At 39.6% G+C, this 26836-nt stretch overlaps 1 protein-coding gene across 1 annotated transcript; it reads left to right on the top strand.

The window, feature by feature from the left end:
* The first annotated feature begins 3860 nt into the window (after nt 1-3860).
* On the top strand, nt 3861-26439 carry LOC133798353 (cucumisin-like). The gene is made up of 10 exons (XM_062236607.1): nt 3861-4014; nt 4126-4217; nt 4340-4440; nt 6102-6345; nt 6467-6977; nt 7063-7160; nt 24835-25053; nt 25151-25262; nt 25371-25584; nt 25699-26439. The coding sequence occupies exons 1-10, from the start codon at nt 3925-3927 to the stop codon at nt 26223-26225; spliced, it is 2208 nt and encodes a 735-aa protein (XP_062092591.1). The 5' UTR covers nt 3861-3924; the 3' UTR covers nt 26226-26439.
* The last annotated feature ends 397 nt before the right edge of the window (nt 26440-26836 follow it).

Genomic DNA, 26836 nt, shown 5'->3' with positions numbered 1-26836 from the left:
GTCAGTTCCCACCTCGTGTTCCCTCCAAATTCCTAGAACCTACAGCGACGAGTAGGGTATCAGTAATTTGGAGGGCCAGTTCGTGTGTTGTTTGACGACCATACGCGACATGTCGTCGTTGTAGCTTATTTTCAATAAATTAAGAAAAAATAAATTTTCATGGATTTTGCGTACATATAGTGACGACTTTAGAGTCGTTGTAATAGATGTCGTCGCTGTAGAGTCTTTTTCTTGTAGTGATATATGATGCTTTATTATTGATGTCTCTAAGTTGGTTAGCTTTATGGTTTTTTGGCGTGTCAGATTGTTGTTTTGTAATACCGTGTTTCATTGAAGTAAACTTCATTTTTGAAGTAGGTTCATTTTACATGTACTTGGGTTGCTCCAATAAGGGATAATTGCGTCATAAGTACCTAATGTTTGAGTTTTGTACGCGGCATAGACCCAATATTTATTTTTAGTGGCAATAGTACCCAAAGTTAGTAAAAATGTAATTATGTCAGTCTCCTCCATTAGGTCTGTTAATGAGCTGATTAGGCAGTCATGTGTCACGTTTTTATTGGTCCGAATCATAATTGTTTTTAAAATATTATTGAGTTTGACCAATCACGGAGTGACACGTGTTGGTCGAGTCATCACGAAACGAAGACCTAACGGAGGAGGCTGACGGAATTACACTTTTATTGACTTTGGGTACTATTGCCACTAAAAATAAACATTGGGTCTATGCTACGTACAAAACCCAAACATTTGGTAATTATGCCGCAAATATCCCTTTGTATAATAAAAAACACTTGCTGAATAGATAGATTGAGAAGAACAACAAAAGTAACACCAGTTTATTTTATTGAATTAATTTAAGAAATTTTATTATGACATCTACTAGCTTTTTTTGTTTTAACATTGAAAAAGCAGATTTGTGAAAGTTGAGTAAATAGTCGTAGATTATTATATGTTACCCATAGATTATTATTAGTAGTTGCATTGATAAAAAAAATTCACTTTGGGTTGTGGACAAGATATATGATATAAACATATATTGACAGATATTTTTTGCATGATATTGAGTGATGATTCATATATATATACATATATATATACATGAAAAAATGTGTATGATAACAAAATAAACTATGTGAACTATATGGTTGTCCAAAATATAGAACTAATTAATCCAACTAGGTTCTAACTCTAGTTGTCTCATTAATTTCATGTGCTTTTGCTTCTAATGAAGTAATTTAGTTTTTTTGCTTTGCTAATGATTAAATGATTTTTGTTCCTTTTTTCCAATGTGCAGGTATAGTTAGATTGTTTTTCTTTCAAGCAAAAATAAGCAACATTTGTAATGGAGGATCTTTAAAATCAAATGTTGTATTTTTTCTAACTTTGTATATGACATATCTCTCAGAAATTATCTTCTAATATGATTTTGGAAGCTAAAACTAGACTAAATATTGTAATTCTATTCAAGTAATTAATTAAAATTTATTTGTATTATCTTGTTTGGCTTCATTAGTTGTTTGCAAGAAAAAAAAACAATGATATATAAGCTTACATGAATAACATTATAGTTAAAACTTTTATAAATGATTATAAGTATAATATTGTATAATGCAACTTATTATATAATATGCTGAAAATATGTTGTTATAAGGTATCCCATAACACTATTTTATAAGTGGTAAAATGTGTTATATAAACTATTAAAAATAACAAAAGGAAACACTCATCCATTTATTAAAATAACACAACAAAAGTGTTATTTTAGACTATATAATAATACTAATTTATAACTATGGAAAAATCGTATGTAAAATTATCTGATCTACGATAACACCGTTTTTCTTAACACATCAAAAAATATTATGGTATGTATTAGATAATACTTTTTTTATCTTATTGAAAGTAGTTTTTCTTGTAGTGAGTACCTTACGGTCAGAGACTTAGTCAAGAAATGAGACATTGTTATAGAAAATTGCAAGACAGAGTTGATGTTAGCAGATCCTCTCACAAAAGGATTAAGTGCCTTATTGTTTAATAAACATGTTGTTGATATGGACATTTTAGAATCTTTTGATCTTTTGGGTTAGTGGGAGTTTTTCTTGTCTGTTTCTTTTGGTTGTTAGAAATCATGATCTTTTGTAATTTTCTAATTAAGGTTATGAACTACATTTTGTATTTCAATATTTGGTTATCGAATTGGTTATATTTTCAATTATGTTTTGTTATATTCTCAAGAATAATTGAATTGAAAGCATTTGGTTCATATCGTTGTCATTATTTTCTTTTGAGTTTATTAGCTTAATGACAATGATATCATATTTGCTTAATTTTTTTAAGCATATTTAATGATATTACACTGTCTTATTTATTAAGTAGTGGTAATGGTTAATTTCACTGGCTTATTTATTAAGCGTGACGACATCAATGAAATTGGTGACTCATAAGGAGTTTATGTTATATTATTGATCACATGCCAAACATAATTCCTTACCACTACTAGACTTGTGGACCATGTCGGTTTGGTTATTGGTATTTGTGATTATGAATATCTTTTGTTGATTAAGAAATAAAGTGATTGTCATAGTTCAATATCAATGATTAAACTATCGATTGTTTGAGATGCTATCAAAGAGCTATTGTTTTATTAGTGGCCACAAATGTTTTCTTGTTATTCAACCCATGAGTCGTTTTCAAATAAAAATATTTTAATTATATATATGTATTTAATAATTAATGTAGACCAAGTGGGAGGATGTAAGATTTTTATTTGGGCTTACATTAACATTTTAATTGTTTTATTAAAATATGGGTTGTTAGATAGTTTTTTGTTATATTAGCTCATATAATTAGTGATCTGTAGTTAATGGGCTTAGCATCTGTGTGAAGTGTAGTTGAAGTCGAAGTGTAAGTTTTGTAATTCATTGAAACTTTTGTTAAGGAGAATTAGTCCAACTAGGGTTATGTAACTAAGTCATTTCCCTAACTCTATAAATTCATATTTTCCCATCACAATTGTATGGTGGTATTTAGTTGATCTATTTGATATGCTTCTAATTTAGAGATATAGTTGGTATGGAAGAATCAGGTAAATGTTCAATTTCTCTTGTATTCTAAATTATATTGTATCCCGGTTGTTTTTTTTTTTTTATGAATTTCTAAAATTAGAACACATCTTCACCACCAAATACTCATTCTTTTCCTAGGTCCTCTCATCACTCAACACCAAGCCACACTACTTCTCCTCTTTCTTTCTCTCATATGTCACATCCCTCTCGCGACCATCTTCCAAATTTTGCTTCCACATTAAATGAACCAGATTCATCTGCTCATTCCTTACCTCATCCTCAGGCTACTCGCCCTTGTAGAGAAATTAAACCACCATAATATCTGCAACAAGACATTCAGATTTTCTTCTCCATTTTTATTTTTTAATAAGTCCAAATATCGTGAACGAATGATTTTCGTTCAGTACTTTAGTCCACTTATTATAAAATTAAAAAAAATACATCAAACTAAATTAAACATAATACATAATTGTGAGTTTTGTGATAGAAGGACAATGGCCCAAGCATTTATAAAATTACTTGTAGGTAGTGTAAAAAATTCGGTTGTTCCCTCTCACTTAAGAGTTCGTACGCGTTCAATTAATCCTAAAATTAATGAGGTCCCAGACGAAGTGATAGGACCTTTCAACTCACGAGTCGTTCAGAGTTGACTTTTCTACACTGAGACTGTCTTCCAAAATTCATCCCTGGAATATAAGCTGGATTGCAATTTATTCCACGTGAGTGTCATTGTCCAATAATTGATACATACATATACATATATATATATATATATATATATTTATAGAATGGGAGAATTTTGGTTGTTTGTTTTTCGATCCATCTAATTGTTTTACTTGCAGAGCGATTCTCTCCAATGGCTCTTGCGTGGTTTATCTTCCTAAGCATCTTCACTTTCATTATACTGAATGGTCAATCTCTCGATGCTCAGAATGATAACCGAAAGGTATGAAAAATGTATTATTAATTTCTCATTAGACACATCAACCAATTCTACATTAAACACGTGTTAATTAATTATATTTTAAAAATGTAAGATATTATCTTCTTGATTCAGGTATATATAGTGTACATGGGAGACAGAGGACAGAACGAGCCTTCCGCGTCAGCATCTCTTCACATGAGCATGCTCCAAAATGTTGCAGGGAGGTAATATTAATTATTATTATCATAACAAATTTTATTCATTTTAAAATAATAAAATTTGGTACATTATTCTTAACACTATAAATTCTGGTGCCGACTCATTTGATCCATGTATATTTTTTCAGCAATAATAATGTTGGACCAGGATCTCTACTCCGCAGCTACAAGAGAAGTTTCAATGGATTCGTTGCCAGGTTAACTGACGAAGAAGCACAACAAATGGCTGGTGTGTGTGAAGCACCTTATCTCTTTCTTTTGGAATTATCGACCGTTTATCATTAATATAGTACACACTCTTTCTCTCTGTATATATATACATTTAAGAATCTGAAAAAGTTTATGGGGGTATGAATTATTTTTATATTTTTGGCAATATTCTTATAAATTTTTAAAAAATTATCAATAATTTAGGATACTATAGTTAGAATTAAAACAGTAATTTTCATATTTGTATAAAAAACAAAAGAGACACGAATATAATAAATTATTTAAATAATAATTTTAATAATATAAATTATTCAAAAAATTTTAAAAATTTATAGAATATCACCTAATTATTATAATGTAAACTGCTATATAAAAATATCAGAATTACAACTTATTCATGAGTCGAAGACAAACAAAAAACTGTACAAAATAAGATCCCACAATGATAGGTCCCTATATATAAATATATAAATATATATAACAATATGTAATTATATTTAGTATGTTGTTATAAATATGTAGGCAAGGAGAGGCAGAGTTGATCTATAGGGAGCTAAAATTTATAAAGAAAAATTAAAGAATGCCAAAATAAATTAAAAATTATAAAATTACTATATATTTTTTAAAAAAATAAATAATTGAGGTGGGCATTGCATTCCTACTGTCCTTGTATCTATAATAATTTATATTTTTGAGTTTAAATAAAGTAAGTGTTTGATGTGACATGCTGTTAATACTAATTTATTTTAAATTTAAAATAATTAAAATTCAATATTGATTTGTACCTTTAACAAACTTTGGATACTTTAAAAATACCAAATAGAAATGCTATATATTTTTAGTTTTGCTATTTTTTGAGCTTGCGTACTTTGTCTTTTAATTATCGGCCTTTGGCGGTCATTGATGACTTGAGTTTTTTTACATGATTTTATTGGTTGGCTGAGATATAATTTGATGGATATATAATGTTCTGTTAATGATTTTTTCTCCTTCCTTATTAAATATATATATATATATATATATGATTTGGATATGCCCTAGTTAGACGCACCTTTGTCAAATGTGGCCTATATCCGTTACACGTGATCCCACACACAACCTAGCTCGCACATGCATTTAATTGTCGTAATATAACTGTAGCATTTTTTTTTTTAAAAAAGAGAACTTTTATTAATAAGAGAGCTTTAAAAAGCTAACAAACTTCCAACATATATATGGAGGCTAGCCAAACAAAGTCTAGAACATACTATTGCAAAACGCTAGCAGAAATAAAACAAAAGAAAAGTTAACCCCAAGCTTAAGGGGGGCCGAGACACCATAAGACAGGCTCTTCTACAGCCACCGCATGGTTAGCTAGATTGTGGAAGAGTTCCTCAATCTCTGCCTACAGTATATCTGTAGCATTAAATATCAACCAAATTCAATAATTTTTAAGTACTATTGATGTTTTTATTAGCATTAGATTTTTCAATAATCTATCAATTTGTCAATTAAAAACCATCATTATTGGTTTTAATAATTTTATTTAATTAATCACAAATAGCATGTGCCAAATTTTTTAGCATACATATACTCACACTTTCATTTATAATATGCTCTCAACTAATATTTTATTTTATTTGGTGAGGTGATCACTGAGTTGTTATTTTTTATTGTGATTTTATTTGGTTTTGTATAAAGAAACGGACGGAGTAGTGTCAGTATTCCCTAGCGAAAAACAGAAGCCGCATACAACAAGATCATGGGACTTCATTGGATTTCCAAAGACAGTAAAAAGAAGTAAAACCGAAAGTGACATCATTATTGGAGTTTTTGACACTGGAATTTTGCCTCAATCCCAGAGCTTTGATGACAAAGGTTTTGGTCCACCCCCTAAAAAATGGAAAGGCTCATGCCAAGTCTCGGCCAATTTCACCTGTAACAAGTACGTGTACATATAATATATATATATATATATGTCAAGCACCTAGTTCAGTTGAAGATTTCCCTTACATATATTTTGGTTAAAACATCTCTTGATACAATTAGTATTATTGTTCAAACAGAAAAGTCATCGGAGCCAAGTTTTACCGCAGCGATGGTTTATTTGAAGAGGAAGATGTTAAATCGCCGATGGACACTGACGGCCATGGGACACACACAGCCTCCACAGCAGCCGGGGGCTTAGTGAGCGGTGCTAGTTTTTTTGGACTAGCCTCGGGCACGGCGCGAGGAGGAGTCCCATTGGCTCGTGTCGCCGCCTACAAAGTCTGCTGGTCTGACGGTTGTACTGATGCAGATATTCTTGCGGCGTTTGATGATGCAATCGCCGACGGTGTCGACATAATATCGGTTTCTCTTTCGTCCGGTTCTTCAGATTATTTCAAGAATGCCATCGCCATTGGAGCTTTTCATGCTATGAGAAAAGGAATTTTGACGTCCGTCTCTGCTGGAAACGGAGGTCCAGACCTAGAGACTATCTCAAACTTTGCGCCTTGGATTCTTTCCGTGGCTGCTTCAACCACAGACAGGGACTTCTTCACCAAACTTCAATTGGGTAACAATGTCTCCTACAAGGTATGTGTCATACCCATCTGAGTACAAAGTATAAATTTTTGAATACATACATTATTTTGTCTTTTTTCCCCTTTTTTTCATATAGGGATTTGCAATAACTACAATGGACCTCAATAATTTGCCTATAATATACGGTGGAAATGCACCAAACACTAAAGAAGGTTTTAGCAGCTCGTCATCCAGGTGATTATAATTTTCAAATTACTCATATACAGCATACTCAGTATAATTAATCCTGTATATATATATATATATGTATTTATACGGTAATAAAGTCTCTAAAGGTGTTATTCTATCTCTATATAACTCCCTTTTACTCCTAAATAATTCTCATCCTAATTTTGGCTAGTTATAAACAGAATAAATTTTGGTGCTCTTTGTAACACTTTAAAAAATAGTTTTTTTATTTAACTAATAAAAAATTTAATAATTAAACATAAACCAATGTTTGTTAAGTCTATTTTTATTTATTATTTTAAAAAAAATTCATTCAAATTCATTATGTTGATTTTTATATATTATTTTAAATTTTTTTAATTAAAATTCATTATGTTGACTGCATTTTTCTCTATCAACCTTTATAAGAGAGGTTAAAAAAATAAATGTAAGAGCACAAAGATTTTTACATGGTTCATGTTATAAAAGAATCCTAGTCCACAAGTCTCTAGTATTAGGGAGATTGCAAGCTTGTGATTGCAAACTTTTTGTAGTCTCTTCTCTGGCAGTGTTTAGATTGCTCTGAGTACAAGTAATTTTCTCTCTAAAAAGCCGAATCACTACAAAAATCAGGGCCTATACCGAGAACAAATGTCCTCGGTATAAGCCGAAATGTCCTCAGTATATCTTCTACCGAGACAATGTCGTCGGTATAAAGTTGTCGGTACAGCCGCGTCGGTAAAACAAAACGTCTACCGACGACATTCAAAATGTTCTCGGTATACGTTTTACCGAGGATAATGTCCTCGGTAGAAAGTGACAAATGTCCTCGGTACAACAAACCCCAATTTCTCATCGTACTGGTATATACCGACATCTTTGTGGTATATACCGAGGACAATGTCCTCGGTATAGACTTGTCCCCAATTTTTTTTTATATTTGTTATTCCCTTATTTATTTATTTATTTATTTTGAATTAAATATAAGAAAATAGAATAAAATTAAAACACTTATATTAAAGATATAAATAAAAACATAAGAGTGTATTCGTTGAATTAAAATAAAGACTTGTCTTAAACATGATAATGTAATAGTCAATTGTAATAAAATTCATACATAAGTCCTACTGAGTCGGTGCTCCAACATCAGGATCATCGGGTGGTGGTGGTGGGGCAGATTGAGATCCCGGGGTGATACAATGAGTCCGGACATGCTTCTCTAACTGTCGAAGACGCTCTCTCATCTCAGACAACTCTTCATCTCTAGTTTGTGAAGGACGAAAATCAAATGGAGTTCGGTCCCTTATGTTAAGGATACGTCCATATCCTTTCTGGTGGCCCCGTCGTTTTCCGAAGACATTTTGTACCAAAGATATGTCTTCATCTTCAGGCGCACTCGAAACTGGTGTGGAACTCTCAGTATCAGTTGCCTGTGTCTGCTGTGTGTCGCGGTATGCACGCAATTCCTCCTGTGATACAATGTATAATGTAATTAAAATTTTGAAACAATTAAAAATTTGAAAAATGTTTAAAAATACTTAACGTACCCAAGTATTTTTTGCTGTCTCTGTCACCCACCCTGTGCCTGATTTATGGTGAGTATCCATCCAGCTATCCGGGATGGACTCAAGTTGCCCAGTCTCTAAATTGCACTGTCACGTACATATATTTTTATAAAATTAATAATTAAACGTAAATAAGAAAAATAAACTAAAAAATAATTAATTAACTAACCTTTTTATAGCGTAAGGCTGGGATTGACTAAGAACCTCCATAGCTAAGCTCTTTCAGTTTCTTTCTATTTTCCTTGTTGACCACAGAACGTTTCTGCAAAAAGTTATCGTTAGTAATATATTTAATTAAGATAGTTAAGTTTAGCAAGAAATTAATACCGTAATTTCTGGGCGACGGAAAAAATCAATTGCTTTTTGCCACTGCGTATCCGTGCAACCACCATAACGATTTTGTGGCCCATTAATCGTTAAGTGCTCTTTAATATCGTACTTCCAGTCAGAATACTTTTTAGCACACGAAGTATCAATGCCTCTCTAGATCCCAGGCATATGCCCTTCTCCATATCTAGTACGCCCAATATCAAACAAATCATCCTAATTTACAAACATTTATTAGTAAATATCATATATAACATAAAATGAGAATTAACATAAAAATACATAAACTACTTACTTCCAAATGTGCAAGTATTCTTTCTTTCGAGGCATTTGGTACTTTTGACCATTGAGGACAGTCCGGATCTGTGTACTGTCAAACAAGTAATCCGAGCTCTCTTGAGAAATTTGAGCTGTACTCTCCGATCTCTTTATATGTTCTCCCCCGCACATCCCACTCGAGAGGGAGAGGACGCCCCAACTGTTCCCTCTTTTCCCGCGTGTTCAATCCCTTATGGCGTCCACGTTTACTTGGAGGCGCTATTGTATGCAAATTCAATATTTTAAAATTAATATGGATTAATTGTTAAATTTTAAGGAGTATATCAATGTGTAAAATATTACCTCGTTCACAATCAGCTGGGATATCTGCCGGTCCACGTGGAGGATCGCATCCTCCACCATCACCCCCGTGAGATTGAGCAATAACATCAGCCATATCTGTCAAATTAATCGATATTAAAATTACATTTATCAGTTAAAAATGACAATATAAAATTATTTATTGTTAAAAATAATTACTTCAACATATTATAAAATTACCACTTAATTATCACTATAATAATCTTCACTATCATCATCAGTTTCTATGTGTTCATCTTCCTCTTCATCATCTTCATATTCAACCTCCTCCTCCTCCTCCTCCTCCTCCTCCTCCTCCACTTCCTCTTCCTCCTCCTCCTCTTCTTCTTCCATTTCCTCCTCCCTCTCCTCCTCAATTGCAACATTATCTATCTCAACAAATTGTAATGGAGCCCCCGTACGTTCAAAGCTGATTTGTGGCAACGGTCCAAGATCAACGAATAATTGGAAATTAGAGGAACTAGTGTCGTGCATAACATCTACTTCTACATCCTCCGCTTGTTCTTCAACTAGTGGGATGTCCCACACATTTCTGTGATGCACTTCTTGGACGACTTTCCAATGAGATTTATTTTTAAGGTCTTCAATGTAGAAAACTTGGTTAGCCTGAGTTGCTAAGATAAATTTATCATCATTGAAGGCCTCCGAACTGGTCTTGATACTCGTTATGTTTTGCTCAAACTTTAATCCTGAAGACCGATTAGTGTCAAACCATTTGCACTTAAATAATACAACAGAACAACCAGAAAGATAAGACATCACTAAAACTTCTTCCAACTGGCCGTAATAAGTACTATTTTCAACACCCGCTACAGAGACTCCACTATTTTGAGTTTTGCGATTCTTGTCCCTATCATAACACAAAAATCTTACTCCATTTACAACACACCCAGGGTACGACGCAACACGAGTTGAAGAACCGTTTGCTAAAGAGATTAATTCTTCATCTACTTCCAAGGATCCTGTTTGTCGAAGATGATAAATCTTATTATAAAACCAATTAGGAAATTCCTCTCTATGTAATTGGTCTAGGTTTTCAACACCTCTAGTCTGTAGAATTTCCCTATGCTCTCTACAAAAAACAAAAACAACTAATTTAAGAGCTACTAATCGTTATAATGTTGCCCACTCCTGTAGTCAGTTGTAGGTATCTCTTGACCGCGCTCATTCTCCGCTTGTTCGTCATTGTCATTTTGCATAAGATCAGTGAGAACATCCATCATTTCATCTTCATCATTTTGATCTATCCGAGCTCTCATTGGTATTATTTCATCCTCTCCATGCCAATGCCAATTGGTATATTTCCGTAGAAAACCATTTACAAAAAGATGATTTTCTAATACATCAATCGTCTGAAATTCAACGTTGACACACCTCCTACACGGAAATTTCACCAATCCCCTTGAGTCAACGCACTGCCGGGCTCAATAAGCCTTATAGCCACGTAAATCACCTTTGGAAGGGAAAATTTGACCAAAAACAAAGTTTGTGGGGGCCGAAATCCAGAAAAACAGAAATGGGGGGCGGAGAAAACGGGGTTTGAAGGTTTTCCGTTTCAGAGAAATGAGCTCTCTGTTTGGGGAAGATGAAGATTATAAAGACCCTATACCGAGAACATGTTCTCGGTATAGGGTCCTCGGTACACACACTAAAATGAAATAGCCGCGTAAAAAAGGCGGGAGTCTGAATTAACTATACCGAGTACACGTCCTCGGTAAAGACCTCGGTAAAGACCCTATACCGAGAATATGTTCTCGGTATAGGGTCATCGGTACACATACTAGAATGAAAAGAACCGCGTGAAGGAGGCAGGTGTGTAAAAGATCTATACCGAGAACTTGTACTCGGTACTATGTTCTCGGTATAGGACGTTTTTTTTGTAGTGAACCCATTACAATGAGACTTACAGCCCTATTATAGAGGCTGGGGTTATTAATGTTAATCATAAGTAATTAATACACATTCTTCCCAAAATTGGGGGATTAATACACTTTAATGCATTGGGCTGCATTAAATAAAGATCACAGCCCAAACGAGATTTGCGGGGCCCACTGTAGAAAGGTAACCACTTTACGGGGAACATGCCCTTGAGACTGTCAAGGCATGTTGTACGTACTTTTGTCTCAGGTGGTGTAGTGAGAGTGCGATTTGTCGAGTCGTACCATCGATAACACTGTAGGCAGGTCACCCAAAAAGGTTGTCAGATCTCCCTTTGAGGCAGCTAATCTACATTAGCTGACACCTGGCCTATCCTCAAGATTCCGAGGACTAAGTCCTCGTCCTTCAATATAGCCGAGGGCAAGGAAAGATGCAGTCTACCAAGTATCCCTCGGAGGTAACCTTATGAGACATTCACAGCTCTTGGGACATGGCCCAAGAGAGATGTCGACGCCTTATCTTTATCCGAGGAGGACGACCTCCAACTGTGGGACTAACCTCTTGAGGGCGTACCCTTAGGGTGCTGCCTCATAAAAGAGGTATGCGTCTTACTCGAGAGATCACATGTACTTTGGTGATATCACAAAGAACATTTGCCCCCCAAGTCTCTACTTGTCCTCGGATAGGGGAGACTTAGAACTGATGAAGGCTTCAAAAGGTCCTCATGTAGGAAATGCTTGGACTTTTACTGACGTTACTATGAGATTTCCTGCCATGTGCTTTAACCCCATTGTTGGGCCCATCAATCGGTCCAATTAATGAAAGGTAAATTTCGTAGCCCGAAACGTCTTCTTCGTAATCTAGGCGCCCTTTCGGCTTACGCTCGAGATTTTCCTTTTCCAATACCAATGATCACGATCCGCACCACTCTAATTTTAGGCCCTTGGAACATCCTCGAGTACCCAGGTTCTAGATAATCCAACGGTTGGGGTGAAATTACTTCGCCTCCAAGCACTGGGTCTATAAAAGGTCGAGAACCAAATTCCCAACATTACTCTAGCTCATTTCGAATTTTTTTTGCCTCCAAACTCTCTCGACCTTTTTAAACCCTTTTTCGGCAGTGCCTCTTCTCCAGTTCCTTCTGTCATTCTGGATCACTGGCGCAAGGCTTCATACTTTCGGGTGAACGACCAATTGTTCTTTGAAGTTTGCACTCAGTTTGAGCACAATCTGATGCTTCATTTCGAGAAAGTATCCCCAAACCGTGATATCCAATTTTTGTGCGTATTTGAGAGTTTAGGATGCATGCTTAGGAGTTGTTTTTTGAGCCTTTATGAGGTTGTTTATGCCTTTTTTTGGATCATATATGGCATAAATGGCCCAAATGGCCCATTTGACCACTATGTAGCGTTCTGGAGTGCCTTTCCTTAGTCTACTTTCTTGGCCAGAATCTGGAAAATTTCTAGCTTCTGGTGATGTTCATCATCTCCGATGGTGTTCATCTTTCCCGGTGGTGCCTCTGGGCTACCCCTTCTCCCACTGAAATACTGTATATCTACAGCTTTCGGCAATGCTCGAAGAAAGGGGAGGAATGGGGATATTACACCCTGATGAAGTATACAAGTTCGGGGAAAGGAAGTTATAAAGCCCCAAGTGACAACGAGAACCACGCCAAGGAACACAAGGATTAGTTCTTTTGGACGGACGTCTTCCCGACGAGGACAAACCCTACCTTACTCCTGGATTTCACCACTATCGGTAAGTATCAAACCTTCGTACGTAGGTTAGCTCGATGGTGCTTAGCTCATAACTGATTTTCGTACATATTTTCCCAATCAGTTTCGTATCGTCGTACCCCCTTCGTGGACTCCTTTGAAGAGAGGCTTCAGGCGATGGGCTCCCTTGATGACAAGGAGCTAAAGCTCCCCCGCCTCATCACCGACGCCCGTCTTCGACGGTGTGGGCTGCTACGGGTGGGGCAAAGTGTAAATCCTGTGGTCCTTACCCGATTTTGAGACTCGAAGAGGTCTCGGATAAAAGTAAAGCTGCACATAGACTTCATGGCGGCCAAGGCACTCCAGCAATACCAGCAGTGCCTCGTAAGGAACGTGCAGAGAGCGTTCTCGCCATCAAAATCGTTGAGGAGGCAAAAAAAGACGAGGAACTTGAGCGTGAGCTAGAAGCGGGGATCAAATCATAGTCTCTACCATATCTTAGTCCCTACCATATCTTAGTCCCTACCATATCTTAGTCTCTCCCTCCCTTCTCGAGTGCGGCTAAGTTTCAGAGCGTTGTTTGTTCAGAAGAGTATCAAGATTACCATGATCTCATTGACGTATTCCTCCACAAATCGAAGAGAAAAAGGAACCTTCCCGACTTCATACCTCTTAACAGATCGACGACCATGTATGCGTCTTGGTTTTGTCAATACGAGACCAATTTAACACATGATATGGGTCGTCTCGTACGTGACTTTGCTAGTACCCTCCTCCATCCCAAGGAGCCTGATAGTGGTGGGGATCCTGAGGCATTTTACCTTTCTTTTTATGCATGTATAATCCTGTTATGGTTTTCATTTCATTTATCGTGACTGACCAAGGTGTTTCCTTTGCATAGATAGCATGGGCCTTTCAGATTTGGTGCGCTTGAAGCATCAAAGGGTATCGGACCCTTACGAGATCGACCTCCCAACGGCCCCGACACCCGTGTCACCGCCCCCTCCATCTGTTCTGGCACCCTCAGTCGCTACTCCGATGACCCCTACCTCGAATGCAGTAATTGTTGGTGACATCATAGACCTTGAGGTCTCTTCCCCCCGAGATGAAGGGTTCTCCAGGAAAGGCAAGGAAATTCCTCCAAATCCTCCTTAATCCAAGGATCCTCATCTGGTTATCTTTCTAGAGCATTACGATGATGACGACTCAGGTCTACATAGGGAGGTCACTGAGTACTACAATTCTCGCATTGGCGAAGGCAACGAGAGTGTCCGACTGTAGAACGAGTTTCTAAGCGAGGACTGGCCAAAAGAACCTGGCTTTGCTCCTCGTCGTGAAGAACTTAAAACTCTCCTCACATGTAGAATAGGAGAAAGGCCCATACCACTCAGCACAGAACTCCTGCATGGACTAACGACGTCCTTGTGGGAGATGACTGCAGGTAGCTTCGCCCGTTGCGATAGTGACAACGAGGTGGCGCTGGTAGTAACTAGCCGTCACGCTGCTACTAGGGTAAGTCTTGATTTCTGTTTATGTTCGATGAATATCTTGTCTTTTTTTATGATTCATCATCCTCAATCTACAGGTTATTGCTTTAAACCAACGACTCGGGGACCTGGTGCTGACGTGGTCTCTTGAGCTAAAAAAGACTTGGGAGGAGTTGGCTTGCATCCAGGTGGAGTTCACCCAAACCAAAGAGACTACAGTTCCTCTGGAGGAAAATTCATGGCTTCAGAAAGAGGTGGAGGGTACCAGGGACCACGTTTGAGATGTGGAAGATCAACTGGTCGTGGAGAGGTCAAAACTGTCTACCTTGGAGGAGACATCTGCCAAGCTATTGGAAGATGCTACGATCTGGACATAGACCGTGGAGGAGGAACTGGCCCAAGTCTGCGAGGAGTTTTGGATAAGCCGAATAGAACTTGAAACCCGTGTTGGTGAGCTGGAAAAAACCAATGGGAAGTTGTCCAAAGAGCTCGATGCGATGGCTAAGGACATGCTCTTTATCACGTGGCAAAACAACAAGGACATGGACCTATCCTTCACAGAGGATCCTGATATGAGGACAAAACTCGAAGCGCGTCTCGAGGCAGACATTACTCGCGAGGCTCAAGAGAGAGAGGCCTCAACAGTGGGCCAGATTCCTGAAGACAACCCAGTGGTCGAGTTGGTGACAGAGGTGCCATCAGGCGAAGGTCCCCAGCAACTCGAGTAGAATCAGGCCTGCATGCCATAACTTTTATGGGTATAAATATACATTTTAATGCTCAAACCCCCGAGCAAACTTGTATTTGTTTTTCTTTCACTTGATTTGGTTCTTTGAATTCAACATAACCTAAGTTGTCACGCGAATAAGAACTAAAACCATTTTAAACACTTGGTTCTATAAATTCAATGTAACACAAATGCTACGAGAGCAAGAACTCGTAATTGTTTTATAATACTTGGTTCTATAAATTCAACGTAACACGAATGTCATGAGAACAAGAACTCAAATCATTTTAACACTTGGTTCTATAAATTTAGCGTAACACGAATGTCACAAGAACAACAACTCGAATTGTTTTTAAACTCTTGGTTCTATAAGTTCAAAGTAACACGAATGCCACGAGAACAAGAACTCGAATCATTGTAACATTTGGTTCTACAAATTCAGCGTAACACGAATGTCACAAAAACAAGAACTCAAATCGTTTTAACATTTGGTTCTATAAATTCAGCATAACACGAATGTCACGATAACAAGAACTCAAATCATTTTAACACTTGGTTCTATAAATTCAACGTAACATGGAAGTTACATGAACAAGAACTCAAGCTGTTTCAAATACTTGGTTTCCATGTTTAGTCTCTTGTAGGACCACAATCCTAGATGTAGCTTTGATGCAAAATTTACTGTAGGTCTTTAATCGTCACCTTATGCCCCTACAACCCGAAGATTTGGGCTTTTAGGGGTTCTAGCATGTGAAAACACCTGCCCCCGAGTATGCACTATTCGAGAGGTCAGAGGTTTCGACACTACTCTCTAAGTACATATCTACCTCCTGGGCTATCTTTTTGAGAGGTGAAGTTAACGAGACGCCCAGGCGTAGGCCGCCTGGGTATCAATTTGTATGGCACAAATTAGGATTTGGTTATTACTCTCTGGGTGCGCACTATCCTCGAGAGGTAACCTAAATTCTTAAGTCTGTTATACTAGCTTTTCAAAATATGGGACACAATGATATTAGGGGCGCTTTGCTCGCCGACTAGCCAAGCTTCCCATATCATGGATTTTTCGAGGCCAAGTATGGTTACTCGGCCTTTCGTTCGCATCTCGAGGCCAAAAGACTTGGTCAGAGCTCCTTGGGCTCAGTGTCCATGGAAGATGACCATAGTCTATTCTCGTGCTACTTGGGTTATCTAGCTCTTAGGTACTAAGCTTAGTTCTGCCTAGAACAAGCTAACTTCAAGGCTAGACTTTATTAGTTTTCTATTTCCTAGGTCGTTCCTTGCGAGGTGCGGTGATGCCCTAACTCCATGCCCCCAAGTGATTGGAGACTACTCTGCAGTCACTTGTCCAGGCGAGCGAGTGCTCTTTACATAGTATTAACATGATATAACGGAAACTAAACACAAGAAAAACAAACAAATTTCTTGCCATGTTTTATATACAAAGTTTCCATTACATGTGCCTGAAGGCTACAAGGGATATTACAGAAATAAACAATGTTTGTTGCTCATACTACTGGTAATAGCGGCGAAGATGCTCGACATTCTAGGCATGAGGAATCATCTCTCTATTAAGTCTGGTTAATTTATATGTTCCTTGACATACAACGCTCTTAACCTGGTATGTGCCCTCCTAGTTGGGTCCCAGCACTCCTACACCTAGATCTCTGGTGGCTAAGAAGACTTTTTGCAACACCAGGTCTCCGAATCTGAATTTTCTATCCTTCACTTGGGAGTTGAAATATCTAACCATCTTCTATTGGTAGGATGCTACTTGTAGCTGAGAAGCTTCATGTAGCTCCTCCATGAGGTCCAGGGACTCCCGAAGTAAGTCATGGTTTGTGGTCGGATCATACGTATCCCATCGGTGCATGGAGATTGCTGCTTCAACCAGGAGCATAGCCTCATACCCGTAGGCCATCGAGAAGGGAGAATGGCCGGTGGAGGTTCAGGCAATGGTACGGTAGCTCCACAATGCCCTAGGCAGCTCCTTGGACCAAGCTCTTTTTGCCTGCTCCAGCTTTTTCTTCAGAGTGGACTTGTTCACTGCTCCAGTTGGTCATTGGCCTGCGACTGGGCTACGGAAGAGAAGCTCTTGATGACACCAAGCCATTGATAGAAGATTGTGAACACTTCGCTATCGAACTGCAATCTGTTGTCGGACACTATCTTCCTTGGAAGCCCATTCTAGCAAACGATATTTTTATGACGAAGTCCAAAGCCTTTTCGGAGGTAATTGTGGCGAGCGGCTCGGCCTCAAACCACTTCGTGAAGTAGTCGACGACCACTATGGTGTATTTTACCCCTCCTTTCCATGTAGGCAAAGACCCGATAAGGTCGATGCCCCAAACGGCAAAAGGCCATGGGCTGGTCATTTGAGTAAGCTCATTTGGAGGCGCTCGGGGAATGTTGGTGAAGCGCTGACATTTGTCGCATTTCTTGACGTAATCCATTGCATCTCCATTCACGGTGGGCCAAAAATGCCCTTGCCTTAAGATCTTCTTGGAAAGCCTTTGCCCCTCAGCGTGATCACCGCAGAATCCTTCATGTACCACCCACAGTATTAAACTGGCTTCTTTCTTGGACACGCAACAAAGCAAGGGCAAAGAAAAGCCTCGCCTGTAAAGCCTATTATCCATAATTATATACCTCGACACCTGGTACAATAACTTTTGAGCTGCCTTTTTGTCTTGGGGAAACACCCTGGAGACAAGGTATTTTACTATTGGCTCCATCCACCCATCTTGGGGTTGTAGTGTTTCCACCTCATCTGGAGCTAAGATAATCAGAGACTCCAAGTAGTCGATGGGGACCACATTGATTAACTCGACGTCCTTGGTTGTAGCTAGCTTTGACAAGGCATCTACATTAGAATTTTTCTCCCTCGGCACTTACCGAATAATGAAACTTCGGAAGTTATGCAGCATATCCTGAGATTTTTCCAAGTATGCTACCATCTTTGTTCCCCGAGCCTAGTATTCTCCGAGAATTTGGTTCACCGTGAGTTGGGAATTGCTAAAGATCTCAAGTCCCTCGGTCTTGAGTTCTAGTGCCACGCAAAGTCCAGCGATTAAGGCTACGTACTCTACTTCGTTATTAGAGGCGCTAAACCCGAAGCGGAGAGCACTATGCACTCTATGCCCCTCTAGGGAGACAAAAATATGTCCCACCCCTGCACCATTCTCGTTCAAAGACCTATCCACAAATAACTTCCATTTTGGCCCGACCACTGGGTGCACTCGGTTCTCTCCTGATTCTCGGTGCACTTGGTGATGAAACCAGCGAGTGCTTGAACTTTTATGGCGGTCCTCCGGAGGAAGGTGATGTCGAACTGACTTAACTCCACTGATCATTTCAAGAGTCTTCCTGAAGATTCAGGCTTCTTAAGGACTTTTCTGAGCGGTTGCTTCGTGAAGACCCTAATTAGATGCACCTAGAAGTAAGATCTTAGCTTCTGAGAGGCCACCATCAAGCAAAAGGTTAGCTTCTCCATCAGTGGGTACCTTGATTCTGCCCCGAAGAGTCTCTTGCTGATGTAATAGACAGGGTGCTGAACGTGGCCTTCCTCCTTAACCAACACGACACTAATGGTGTCTTCCGACACAGCTATGTAGAGTAGGAGGGATTCTCCGTCCACTGGTTTTGACAGGATTGCAGGGTTTTCCATGTGCGCCTTGAGCTGTTGGAATGCCTGTTCGTACTCTTCTGTCCATTCAAATCTTTGACTCCCACGGAGAATATGGAAGAATGGGACGCACTTCTCCGTTGCTTTGGAGACAAAACAACTCAAAGCTACGATCGTCCCTACCAGACTTTGAACATCTTTATGCTTCCGGGGAAAAGGCATTTCAATTAAGGCCTTGTGTTTTTTCAATGTTTGCCTCAATTCCCCGAGCACTTACGATGAAGCCTAAAAACCTTCCGGAGGCAACCTTAAATGTGCACTTTTGGGGGTTGAACTTCATCCCGAATCAGTAGAGCACCGTGAAGACGTCTACCAGGTTGCCTACATGATCTAGGGCGGTTCGGGACTTAACCAACATATCGTCCACATAGACCTCCATGTCTCGCCCCAACTGGTTCTTGAACATTTAATTAACCAACGTTTGGTAAGTGGCGACGGCATTCTTCAGCTCGAAAGGCATCATGCTGTAACAATAGACACCCTTGTTGATAAGAATGTTGGTGTGCTTCTGATCAACGACGTGCATGGATATTTGGTTATATGCCGAGTATACATCCATAAATTATAGAAACTTCTAACCGGAGGTTAGATCGACCATCTGATCTATCGTGGAGAATGGAAAATAGTCATTCGGACAGGCCTTGTTAAGGTCCAAAAAATCTATGCATGTCCTCCAAGTGCCATTCGACTTTGGCAAGAGGACAGGATTGGACAACCATTAGAGAGAAGCTTGTCAACCTCGGCCTTGAGGGCCTCTTTCCGAGTTTGGTCAAACGTTTGTTGCTTCTGCTTGACGGTAGCAAAACTAGAGTCGACATTCAAGGCATGGCATATGACGTTTGGATCAATGCCAGTCACGTCGGAATATGACCATGCGAACACACCTTGGTTCTCTCGAAGGAAGACCACTAACACTTCTTGGACCTCCGTTTTCAAGCCCCCCCTCCCCCGACTTTCACCTTCCTATTGAGGGTGGAGGTATCTAGAACTACCTCCTCTATTTCCTCTATTGGTCCGATGGACCTCTCCTCTTGAACCCTTGGGTCTAACTTGTCAAGCCCCGAGTCTTGCACCGCTTGTACCTCCAGGGTCCCAAAGTTCTCAGAAAATTCTTCCCTGACTATCATCACGGGAGCCTTGAGAAAGACATTGTAGCATTGTTTCGCCTCCTTTTGGTCACCGCGGACTGTGCTGATTCTTGCATCTGTGGGGAATTTCATGCACAAATAACGGATGGAGGTGGCCGCTCCGAATTTCACCAGTGCTGGTTGTCCCAAAGTGGAATTGTATGCCGAGAGACAATTCACCACCACGAAGGTGCAGTACTTAAAGGCCTGGCAAGGTACCTCTCTAAGCGTCACTGGGAGTCTTATCTGCCCCATTGGGATGAGGGCTTCTCCCGAGAACCCATAGAGTGTCAAGGCGCACGGGGACATGTCTGTTGTAGTCAACCCTGGCTTCTCGAAGACTGATTTGAACAAGATATTTACCGAACTCCTATTGTCTACCAGAATCCGCGCCACCATTTTGTTGGAGATTTGGCTATCAATCACCAACAGATCGTGATATGGGCAATGCACTCTTCGAGCATCATCTTCAGAGAACGTTATGACTTGGTTAGTCATTTGCGGCATTTGGGCAGGTAATTGGGAGCCATTACCTCATCATCGTGGTTCAAAGCTCGCGCATACCTGTTCTGCGAGCTTCATGAGGTGCCCCCCAAGTGAGGTCCTCCTGAGATGGTTTGTACCTGCCCATTTATTGGAGGAGGCCCTTGGGCGGCTGGATGGTGGGGACCTACAGGAGTTGCTTTCGGGACTTGAGGTATGCAGGCAGGACTGCCAGTTCAGCCACGATTGGCTGTGCTTGATGCGGTCCACCCTTAGCATGCTGATGGAGGTGTCCCAGCTTGATGAGGTTCTTAATCTCATCCTTGAGTTGGTGACATTTGTTAGTGTGATGCTCTATGTCGTTGTGGAAACGACAAAATTTGCTTGGGTTCTGTTTATCCTTGTCTCTCCAGATGGGTTGTGGCTTCTTGTAGTGCACGTGTTGTGCCATGGCCACAATGATGTTCTCTCGCAAGTCCACTAAGTCAGTATACTCTGAATACTGTGAGACGTACTTCTCGCCTAATGCGACTCCCTTCTTGGGCTGTGTGATTCCATTTTCGCTGGGTTTGTGACCCTTACCCTTCCCTTCGTGCCTTGTGCCACTAGGAGCTCGACTAGATTCAGGCAGATGGGATGGGGCGACAACTCCAGCACTGAATGCAGGCTGAAAAGCATTGTATCCAGTGGGCGCTGCCCCGAACCCTGGCGAAGACATACCAAATCCAGGAGTATACATGGTGCTACAACCGAAAGGGGCGGCGCTTTGGCCTGGTTGGGCTCCCAATGACCCATACAGAATGTGGGCATAGGGGGAGTACTGGATCCCCAAAGCTGTGGGGCAGGAGCGACCGAGGTAGGGAAAAAGGCGAACGCTCCGAACGCCCCGATCTGGGCATCTTCCCAGCTGATGTATTCTTGAGCCCAAAGAATGAAGTCGTCGAGACATCGGCTTCCCTTCGCTGGAGATCATCCCAGAGTAGGGATCCCGCGCGGATTCCATCCTGCAATGCCATCAGCTGTTAGCCATCATCGACCCTCTTCGTTCTTGCCGCTTATTCTTTGAAGCGTTTGATGTAGGCCTTGAGAGTCTCAAATGGTCCTTGCTTGATGTTGGCAAAGGTGTTGACCTCAAAGCTTACCTTCAGGACTCCTATGAACTTTCTTTGGAAGGCAGATGATAACTATTGCCACATCTGAATGGACCATGGTTGGAGCTTCTTAAACCATTCGTCTGCTGGTCCTGTCAGGGTGAGGGGGAACAAGTGACATTTTGCGTTGTGGGAGACACGATGCACTGACATTAGCCTGTTGAACTTGGACAAATGTTTTGTGGGATCCCAACCACCATCATAAACTAGTATGGACGACATCTTGAATCTCGGAGGTAGCGGGGCCTCAACAAGGCGAGGAGCATATGGATCTACCTCCTCATCTTCGAAGTCAGACCTGTGACCTTGTTGCCTTGCCATTCTGAGCATTTTTTGCTTCATGCTTTCTAATTTTGCTCGGAGCAGATCGCGATCTCAATTGATGCTCTATGTCGGGCAGGCTCTTCTCAGAGCGTTGAGATTATCTCGGAGATCTGATAGGCCTTTGCCAGCAGGCTCACGTACCCTGGCCTTATTACACCTACGAGAATTGAGGTTATCTCGTAGGTCGGCTTGTCCTCGGAACACACCATTATCTTTTGGGTGGGCAACCTCAATTTCTCCATCGAACACGTTTTCGTTTACCGAGATGCTGATGCCCCATTTCATATTCGATGGGGCATTTCTCGGGTGATAATTCCTGTTAGAGTGGTTAGGTCCTGAAGGGACACCAGCTCTAGGCCTCGCGCGATCCGTATGAGTGCGTCGAGGCGGAGGGCCCCGAGCTCCACAGGCACTACCTGCCTGGCAGTGTCCTTGGGCCCTTGCTTCATTACCCTTATCAGTTTGCTGCGGAGCCGGGTGGCCTTTGGGCTCTTGATGGGCCCTCTTATGCTTTGAAGTAGGGTCATCATTCGCCTTTCCTTTACCATGGTCCTACGGTGGCGCTGAGGCTCCAACGCCTGCTGGGTGCCTGGTGGGCACCCCAACTGGCGAATCCTACGCTTCGGCAGCCGGGTGCTCAGGAGGCACATCAGTTGTGTTGACAGACGACACTCTAACAGGGTACGTAGGTGGCACACTTATTGGGTGCCCAGCTGGTGCATTTCCGTTGGGGTCCACTCGTAACCCTTGGGCTGCAAGAGTGGCCTTCATGGAAAGCACCATCTCTTGAAGGGCAGCGATGTTGCCTTCTTGAGCATCATGTTTTTGTTGTTGGGTAGCCACCTGCTCGCGAAGCACCACAACCTCCGGTGTCTCTTCCGCCTCCATGGGCTGAGGATCTTCATTCTCATAGTACCCTTGGTCGGCATCATTATCTTCATCGTCATACTAATCATACACATCGTAGTCCTCCATCAACTAGGTTCTCCTCCTTCAACTCCAGAAGGAGGGGGCACTTCATCTGTAACATTTTTTCGTGTAGTCACCATGATCGTGAATGTCAAATGCTTCCTTCAGGCTCTCAATGAAAGTACTAAAATGTTGACTGCCTTTTTCACTATCAACTTTTATAAGAGGGGCTAAAGAAATAACTGTAAGAGCACAAAGATTTTTAAGCAGTTCAGGTTAAAAAAGAACCCTAGTCCACGAGTCTCTAGTATTAGGGAGATTGCAAGCTTGTGATTGCAAGTGTTTTGTAGTCTTTTCTCAGGCAGCGTTTAGATTGCTCTGAGTACAAGCAGGTTTCTCTCTAAAATATCGAAGCCATTACAATGAGACTCCCAGCCCTATTTATAGAGGCTGGGAATATTAATGTTAATCATAAGTAATTAATACACATTCTTCCCATAATTGGGGGATTAATACACTTCAATGCATTGGGCTGCATTGAATAGAGGCCACGACCTAAGTGAGATTTGTGGGGCTCACTGCAGAAAGGTAACCACTTTAAGGGAACATGCCCCTGGGACTGTCAAGGCATGCTACACATACTTTTGTGTTAGGCGGTGTACTGGGAGTGTGATTTATCGAGTCGTACCATCGATAACACTATAGGCAGGTCACCCAAAAAGGTTGTCAGGTCTCCTGCTGAGGCAGCTAATCTGCATTGGTTGACACCTGGCCTATCCCCAAGATTCCGAGGACCTGGAATATAGCTGAGGCCAAGGAAAGACGTGGACTACCAAGTGTCCCCAGGAGGTAACCTTATGAAGACACTCACAGCTCTCGGGACATGACCCAGGAGAGATGTCGACACCTTATCTTTATCCGAGGAGGACGACCTCCAACTGTGGGACTGACCTCCCAAGGACGTACCCTTCAGGCGTTGTCTCATAAAATAGGCATGCATCTTACTCGACATATCACATGTTCTTGGGTGAAATCACAGACAACACATTAAATTTTGAAAATATAATTTTTTTCACTTTCAAATTTTTTATAAACTGGTTTTGATAAAATCAAGACCTTATTTTATATTGTTAAACAAAAAATAAAAATAAAAGATATTAAACGCATTTATTATTTTTTGTTTTTAAAAACATAAAACAAAAATAGTTACGAAACTTTTTTTTAATTTTTAAAAGAAAGAAACAAAAATAAAAATAATATTTCCATTTTTGTGTTTAAAAAATTCAAAAACAAAAATTTTACCAAATGCAACCTTTATATTTAATAAGTTGTAATTTTTTAAATTCTCATGTTAAAAATAATAATATGTGCATATTACAAAAAAAAATAACAACTTAATATTAAGAGTTGCAATTAAATTTTTGAATTTGTAAAAAAGTATTAACTCACCAACATAGACACCTTCTAGTTGAGGTCACAAACATTTTAGCTATATCTCTTCATAGCAAGAGAATAAGTATGGTCCCTACACTATAATTATATAGAAGTTTTACTATATATATTTATATAAACACGCTAGCCCGTTCAAATATTGTTTTTGGCTCCAGCACAGTTTAGGTGTTCCTAGGTGTACATTATCATATTTGTGTTGGTTCATTATTAATATTTATGATTTGTAATAAAACAGATATTGCACAACAGGCTCGTTAGACGAGGGTATGGTTAAGGGTAAAATAGTGTTTTGTGATAGTTTTACGTCTGGGAGAGGACCGCTATTTGCTGAGGCAGCTGGTGTTGTGATGTCTGGCCGAGATCCTGGAGAGACTTCAGATGTCTTTCCCTTGCCTACAGCGTACCTCACTCAGGAGGATGGTAGTAAAACTTACATATATATAAATTCCACTAGGTAACATTCATTATTGAAGTAATAGATTACAACTAAAACAACTCATTATTTAATTAATTAATTAATTAATTAATTATTATATTATATTATATTGCAGAAACCCAACTGGAACATTATCTAAAAGTAATCAAGAAATCAATAAGTTGGCGCCTGTAATAGCTTCCTATTCATCCAGGGGCCCAAACCCAATTAATCCAAACATTCTCAAGGTATAACAATATTTAAACATATTAATTAAACGTATGTTGCATGATTGCTATATGAATCTCCTTTCTGTAAATTTATATATATATATATATGTATGTCTCTGTACATAGCCAGATTTAACTGCTCCGGGAACAAACATTTTAGCTGCGTGGTCCCAAGAAGTATCAATCTCAGGATATCCATCGGACAAAAGAGTTTCCGCGTTTAATATAATATCTGGGACATCAATGTCTTGTCCACATGCTTCAGCTGCAGCGGCATACGTCAAGTCGTTTCATCCAACATGGTCCCCTGCTGCTGTTAAGTCATCTCTTATGACCACGGGTAACACCTATAACTTGTTTTCATCTTTTTCCAATATGCTTCATCCTATCTTACCTATCGAAATATGTGATATACACATGGCCTAATTAACAAATATAATAAATTTACTTGTAGCTAATCCCTTGAGTGACCACCTTCATCCTGATGTTGAGTTTGCCTACGGAGCTGGACAAATAAACCCTATTAAGGCTGCATTCCCTGGCTTAGTGTACGACGTCGTTGAAGCTGACTACGTACACTTGCTTTGTGGACAAGGCTACACAAAAAAATTATTGCAAATAGTCACCGGAAACAGTAATAGCTCATGCTCTACAGATCATGGAACGAGTCCGGACTTTAACTATCCCGCCTTTGTTACATCAGCCCCACTTGCACAATCTATCAATAAAGTTTTTCATAGGACTGTCACAAACGTTGGGTCACCAACTTCCTCATATGAAGCTAAGGCGGTTGCCCCTCCAGGATTTAAAGTTGAAGTGAATCCTAGTGTCCTTTGCTTCACTTCCCTTGGAGAGAAGCAATCCTACTCTGTGACCGTACAAGGGACTGCACATGAGAAAATTGTGGTGTCTGGCTCACTGATGTGGGATGATGGTACTTACCAAGTGAAAAGCCCTATTGTTGTCTATATGCCAACCTAACGAGTTCGCCATTGTGGAAAAGAAATTTCAAAGGAAGTTATGTTTTGGAAGTAGGCCACTAATTAAGTAGTATGGGAACAATTAATTAATATATTCATAAAATAAAAGAAAGGGAACAACCAATATACATTTTTTTTTATATAACTTTCTTAGAAATTGAGACCCTAATGATTAATTGCTTTCTGTTGATGAAATAGCTCCTGATTTTACTGTTGATCATCATGTTTTATAACTCAATGCTAACGGTAAATGATCGACCATTGTAGTGATAAATGATAAATGTCAAATTTGTCTATATTTTTAAGTTATTGTTATTTTATGATAATGCACATAATTATTTATTCATATGTTTAATTAATTTATTTTGTATTTTTAAGAGTTCTAAGACATTATGGGTATCATTACATAAAAATTAGATATTAGAGGCGGACTCAGTCCATTTATATTGTACAGCTTATTAGCGGCAAATTAGGGGGTCGGCCGCTAATAATGTGTAAATATAAAAAAAAATTATTAGCGGCGGACTTACCATTATTAGTGGCGGGTAGTTTGCCGCTAATACACTAAAGAAAATGCATGGGACAACAAAATGACTTTATTTTTAGAATTAT

This window comes from Humulus lupulus, chromosome 8 (genome assembly GCF_963169125.1).
Source record: "Humulus lupulus chromosome 8, drHumLupu1.1, whole genome shotgun sequence".
Taxonomy (NCBI): Eukaryota; Viridiplantae; Streptophyta; class Magnoliopsida; order Rosales; family Cannabaceae; genus Humulus; species Humulus lupulus.
Note: the sequence above shows the minus strand (reverse complement) of the source record. Positions and strands in the feature narration are given on the sequence as shown.